This window comes from Triticum aestivum, chromosome 7B, assembly GCF_018294505.1.
Source record: "Triticum aestivum cultivar Chinese Spring chromosome 7B, IWGSC CS RefSeq v2.1, whole genome shotgun sequence".
Lineage (NCBI taxonomy): Eukaryota > Viridiplantae > Streptophyta > Magnoliopsida > Poales > Poaceae > Triticum > Triticum aestivum.
The window spans coordinates 731,025,794-731,032,574 of record NC_057813.1 but is presented as its reverse complement, the minus strand read 5'-3'; the positions used below and the strand labels follow the sequence as shown (position 1 = coordinate 731,032,574).

Here is a 6,781-nt window from a genome sequence, read left to right as displayed (position 1 = left end):
CTAGTTTGGTTAGATGGAAGAATCCCGTATTAGTCCGTAAGTGTAGCATTTTTGCACTGAGATCAACCTGCTTGAAACAGTGATTCCATCGAGGGGACACATAAATATTTGAATGACCACGAAAGGTTGTTAGCTACGACGATATTAGTCAATGGTGATAGAACCTGGTCATCGTTGTTATTTTCTCACAATATCTTCTACGAGGAATCTCACAATTAATGAGGACACACCGTCCACCCTATCCTATGGCTACAAAAAATACGGCAGCATGAAGGATTATGTGGATGTCATTTGTTTTAAACGACGGGACCAACAAAGATGACTAACGACTGCCGGAATAATTGTGTTAATTAATTATGACTTTCAATGACCAGATGGATATCCCTATCATTGCAACCACGACCGCTAACAACCATCAGATTACCAAGCGGCCAGCTTGATAAGCAACCAACAAAAAATTTGCAACAACCACCAGATTAATATTGAGAGGATCTCCATCCAACGCCATGATGTGAAGCCTTGTACTTTTGGAGGACCATCGCAACAAAAAGTATTTGGAAGCAATCTCAATTATCTTTTATTTACGAAACAATATGTATAAATTCTTTAAACTCAATGTGAAATAATAATAAAAAAATTCAACTTCGTGGTTAACCTTTCCCTAGTTCCTTTGAGACGGAAGGAATCTTGTTGGGCTATGCATGCACACAGTCTTTTTTTTATATAGTACAGACGCAAACACATATATATATACGTGTATACACTAATCCATATGAATGCACACACACACACTCTATCCCTATGGGCACCTCCAAGAGACTGAGCCGACATATAATGTTGATTACGAAGTCGCCATAAGCGCCTCGTAGTCGACGGGAACGCCTTCTCCTACTAAACGCACATCGTCAAAAATCCTAAAATATATCCAGGATAAATATAAGCACCAGAACATGAAACCTGATGTACTATGAATACCATGTTCCCTAACGGTCCCAACTACAGGTTCGTTCGCGCATGCATGCAGTCTGCTCAGGGCTGCATTAGGATTTAGGGCGTACACCAACCAGCTGATACCGTGGGCCGTGTCGTACGTCGCCGCCCTGGACCTCACCGTACACAACTGTCCCAAGCGCAATTCAATTAGCACCACACCCCGGCCGGCCGTCAGGGTGCCGTCCAAGCTGCCTGTGCCTCCAGGACTCACTTGGCCATTTGTGCTCCCCAGATGCCAGATTTTAACCTTGCTAGCTCAGCTCACAGTAACCCACACAGCCGCATGCGAATAGGACGCACAACCACCACAAGCGAGCACAATGGAGCAAGCTAGCAACGCGCATGACGAGCTGAGCCTCGAGCTCACCCTGGCCAGCGCCGTGGGCGTGGCGCTGGCGGCGCCTCGCTTCTTCCTCTGCGCCTACTGCGACCGCAGGTTCCTCACCGCGCAGGGGCTCGGCGGCCACCAGAACGCGCACGAGCAAGAGCGCGCCGTTGCCAGGCTCCACCGCGACGCCGCCACCGACATGCGCGCACAAGCAAGATTGCGCCGTTGCCAGGCTCCACCGGCAGCATGCAAGGCTGCTTCTCTGTTGCCCGAGGACGAGGAGCCTGCTGCGGGTGGCATGGCGCACAAGCGTGGCAACAGCTTGCCAGAGCGTGAGCAAGAGATGGACTTGTCTCTCCGGCTGTAACCGGTCGGTCGATAGATCTCTGCTAAAATGGTTGCTCCGCACCACTATTTCGGTTGTAGGTACGTCATGGTCTAGCTACTTTGCGTGGACCCTTTGTTTCAAGCTCGTGTTGGGCATCCTTTTTTTTTTTTGGAAACTTGGCATCCTGTGAGAAACAAACTCATGTGTGCGGGCATTGCATTGATAGGCTCTTCTACTTTTTTTTGTTTTTGAAATCTTGAACTGAATCTCTAGACCTCTTGCCGCTCCTGATGAAACAAAATTCCCAATTTCTCCAGCCAGCTTGTATGTTCTTCTTTATGCTAATTAGTTTTTTTAGAAAAATTCAAGATATATACTACTCCCTCCCTCCTGAATTACTCGTCACAAAAATTGATAAAAACGGATGTAATTCCGGGCGGAGGGAGTATGAGGCTAAACGTTTCATTACCTGTTAGGAATCTAGAATAAGAAAATCACGAAATTGAGATGTTGGCCAACACCAAATTGATAAGTACCGCCCCCTTTGTCCATTAATTAGGCCAGCCTATGTTTTTCCCAAGATTGACAATTTGGCAAACATGGTACAATTTATATATAACAAAAAATATCGTTAGAAAATTGAAATGATGTACTCCCTCTGTCCCAAAATAAGTGTCTTAACCTTAGTACAACTTTGTACTAAAGCTAGTACAAAGTTGAGACATATATTTTGAGAAGGAGGGAGTATTATCTAGCGGCAAGTTTTAGGATATGTTACTTGTATTATATTGGTCAAATTGTCAATCTACTTAGGCCTAATAAACTTAAATCGAGATAGTACTACCAAGACTTCGATTTTCGAAGCTCCAACTGCTTATACATTTTTTTTTCAAATTAAAGCTCAGACATTTCTCAAAACAATATTTGATCTACGTGTGTTTCTAGTGTCCATAATGTAGTCTCGACAATGAATTGGCTGAGAGGAAATAAGCCCAACACCACAGACAAGTAGTTGGGTTTACTTGCACAATAAATCTCCAACTTGTCAAAGAAAATCAATACGAGCTTTATATTAGTTCCTTGCTTTAGATCATATCAATAAAGAGTACATTGTCATCAACATATTGACAAGTGATCATGGTCAAGAAAGGTGCGGAATCTTGGATCTGACCAACCTCCCTGGTTCTATTTACAAGGATAACTAACAAATATGCAATAATATAATACAAAACGAACGAGAAAAGTGTACCCTTGGCATCACCTTTCTGTGTTTGAAAATGGGACTAATATTATTGTTCGTATTGATGTTAATGCCTTCATTATGAACAAAATATTCCATCGAAGCTCATGAGACATGAACAAACCCTTTCAGCAGGGCTAGCTATAGTAAACACAAGTAGACATTTATCATTTTTTTTCAAATATGGATATAAACCTATTAGGTCCAAGGGCTTTTAGCAGTGGCGTGGCCAGTTATCCGCCCGAGGGGTAATTTGACAGCTTCACTCGACAACACCATCGATGGGGAACTTTGACTGCTTGTTAGTGTTAACTTCTCATAGACACATAGTTTACTTATGTTTCGTGTTGCCTCTCGTGAGGTCGTACCTCTGGTGAGTAGCAGTTATCTCTCGGAATAAGTGGTAATTTTAAAATTAAGCATGCATGCCCGCACATCACAGCAGCAGCGCGCATGGTCCCTCAATTCTATCTCTAAACAACTAGGGCCCAGTAATCTATTTATCTTATTATTATGCAAATGTGTCCTCTCAGCATGCAATATGCATGTAAAAAGACCCACCTCAACATGCAATCATGCGTTGGTAAAAGTTCACCTCAAAATGCAAACATGCATTAATATGTACCCTATTATGCTATTTATATTTAATAAATATTTTACAGCTATACAAAATCAAACACAATATTGTACTCCCACTATTCATGTCACACGACCAAATCTCATTGAAATATATTGAAAAACATACCCATGATAGTGTTGGATATGATCTGATGTAAGTAAATAGGTGATATCCACTAAAGTATTTCTCTTAACGCATACCACAATAAATAAGCATAATAAATTGAATCAACTTCCATTTTTAATTATCATATTATTAATTCATATATTTATGTTCTCAATAGTGCAGAACCGGGCTATAGCACCGGTTCATAAGGGCCTTTAGTGCCGGTTCTGTAACCGGCACTAAAGGGTGGGGACTAAAGCCCCCCCCCCTCCCTTAGTACCGGTTCGGCACGAACCGCCCCTAAAGTGCCACCACGTGGCACGAGCCAGGGCCGGGTGCGGGGAGACCTATAGTACCGGTTGGTAACACCAACCGGTACTAAATGTTCGGGGGGTTTTGATTTTATTTTTTATTTTTCCTTTATTTTTGTATTTTCAATTTAATTTAGAGATTGTTTTTACATTATAATGAGTTGTTAAATCATTAGATGAAAGTACCGCAGATTAGTTTCAACTAGATGCATGCATGGATCCTAGCTAAGTGATCAAAGTATATATGCCATATCCATATATATTACTTGATCACTGATATTAGGTGAGCAAGTAATATGGATATGGCATATACTTGATCACTTAGCTAGCTAGGATCCATCCAGTTGAAACTAATCTGCGGTTTCTTTCATAAATGATATAATAACTCATCATCATCATATTAATATAAAAGCTATTGCATCATATATATCATCACCAACAAGACTAGTTAACGGTATACTAGCTAGCTAAAAATCATTATAGTCGTCATTACCACTATTTAATCATCATAGTCATTACCGCTATCTAATCACCGCCAATACCAGCTTAAAGAAGAAACATTCACTTGTACCAGAATGAAAGATATCATCGAGTTCAATATGATCACTCTTTTAGATTAAGTTCAGGACGAAGAACACAGACATGAGAGGACAAGTACTAAGAGCATGCTAATCACTCATGCTGCTCTTTCTCAGGTAAAATGGCATAGAACATGTATAGCTCTCCTGATTCATCATATTGGAGCATGCAGATGAACCCGTCTCCTAATCGTGGGTTGCGGTTCTGATTGTTGCCTCCTAGCACTGCTCTGCGCTCATTCACAATTTTGCTCCAGTCTTTCACTATTAAGCATTTCTCAGTTCTAGAAATCCTGAATGCACACATGTGCAATGTAGGATGTCTTGGACGTAAGCTAACAATTGACATGCCACCGTTAGTCGAGATCAACTGAGGCACAACTATCATCGGGAGTCCCTATTGAAGAGAACATCGTACAATATCATACTTAACAATGAAGTTTAGCTTAAAAAATAATGTATGCAAAAGATGCACTGAAGATAAATAGTAAAAATCTTACCATCTTTCCTAAATATATCGTGACCTTAGTTCAACACGAACACTATTGGTCGCACGTTTTGAGTACTAAGATTTGCAAGTCTAGGAAAATAATTTCTCTTGACAGCATCAAGATCCTCAAGCCATGAAACATATTGAATTATCTCCTCGTAGTTTAGTTCAGCCCCCGGATAGTGGACGGTCATGTCTACGAAGCGCTGGACATGTTTGCTTGAATGGAAATAAGTTGTCAATAGAAATTAGTTGTCAACTATTTTTGAAAAACAACATCTAACATAAATATGGTTGAGAAACTCACATAATGGTAGAACTGGAGGCGTCTGCACATCGAACCAAATGTCTCTATTACCTTCAATATCATCTTCGGGACGAATATCAAAGGTGATAAACATATCAGGCTCAAATGCATAAGCCTTGCATAGTGCTTGCCAAGTTTTGCATTCAAAATGGGTGTAGGTTTCTTGATTGTATAATTTGACGTTGAAGGTATATCCATGCTCGGTCTTCAAGTAAACTCTCTTTACCTCCATAGTTTTGTTATGACTGAAACCTATCTTATCCAAGACAAAAATTCTTGCATGGCAGGGGATACGCTAGTAGAATAGTGAAAATTTAAAATAATAAGTTGAAGCAAATGAAGCATATACAAGTCATGTTTAATTACGAAAAAAGATTTGTCCTTGTGACTTACTGTATCTACTTCGAAGGTCTCATCCATCTTGATGCTGAAGAGCCTATCATCAACTAGGAAATTTTTGTCACACAGGCACTAGTAGAAAAAGGAGCAAATCTGAGAAACATTAGTACCGGTTTGCATATGAGCCGGCACTAATGTGTCCATTAGTGCCGGTTCAAATGACTAGGCGGGAGGAGATCTTTAGTACCGGTTCAATGTGTATCTTTAGTACCGGTTCGTGCCACGAACCGGTACTAAAGGTGCTGGCCGGGCACCAGCAACTTTAGTACCGGTTCGTGGCACGAACCGGTACTAAAGAGGTTGTGGCAGGGCTATTTTTAGTCCCACCTCGCTCCCCTAGCAGGATTTTGACCACCTTAAATATGTTACTTCTCAAACTATCACAAGCATTTGGTCTTTATTGAACTCTATGTGTAGGATCTGTGGCTGCAATAGGAGTCTTCGCCGGTTCTTAAATCGGTGGATTCCTATTGACAATTTAGATTCTATACAAAAAGATCATTGAGGATCAATGTATTTTTTATGTACTTCTCTGTAGCAGTAGCGCGTTTTGGCTGAAAGGTGGTACTGATTAATGTATTTTCTCTGCGTTCAGATGCACAATTTAAATATGTTACTTCTCAAACTATCACAAGCATTTGGGCTTCATTGAACCCTATGTGTATAATTTGTGGACTCAATATGAGTCTTCACCGGTTTTCGACGAGAACTCATCAGTTACACGGGCACTTCATTTTCTTTAACTTATTTGAACTCCAGACTTTTTTTGAGCCGGCAGTATGCAGCATTCGAAGCGACGTCATCAATGTCCAACACAATCTGACATCATTTGCTATTTTTTCTGTCACCGATTTGTTTAGATCAGAGCTAAATGACCGTGAAAATGAAAATCACTACAAAACAAATTCTGAAAATGTTGAAGGTATCATCCTTTCACCTGCATAGCATGTGCGAAAGAGTAGAGAGGGTCACGGCAAAAACTGGACGAACTTCGTGTACTAACTGGACAATCTCTTTCGGAGTATCAGGGTTTCGGACGAGAACTCATCAGTTACACGGGCACTTCATTTTTTTTACTTATTT

General features: G+C 40.8%; 1 protein-coding gene across 1 annotated transcript; it reads left to right on the top strand.

Moving 5' to 3' along the window:
• The first annotated feature begins 1,235 nt into the window (after positions 1-1,235).
• On the top strand, positions 1,236-2,017 carry LOC123155754 (uncharacterized). Its single transcript, XM_044573891.1, has one exon. The coding sequence runs from the start codon at positions 1,314-1,316 to the stop codon at positions 1,686-1,688; it is 375 nt and encodes a 124-aa protein (XP_044429826.1). The 5' UTR covers positions 1,236-1,313; the 3' UTR covers positions 1,689-2,017.
• The last annotated feature ends 4,764 nt before the right edge of the window (positions 2,018-6,781 follow it).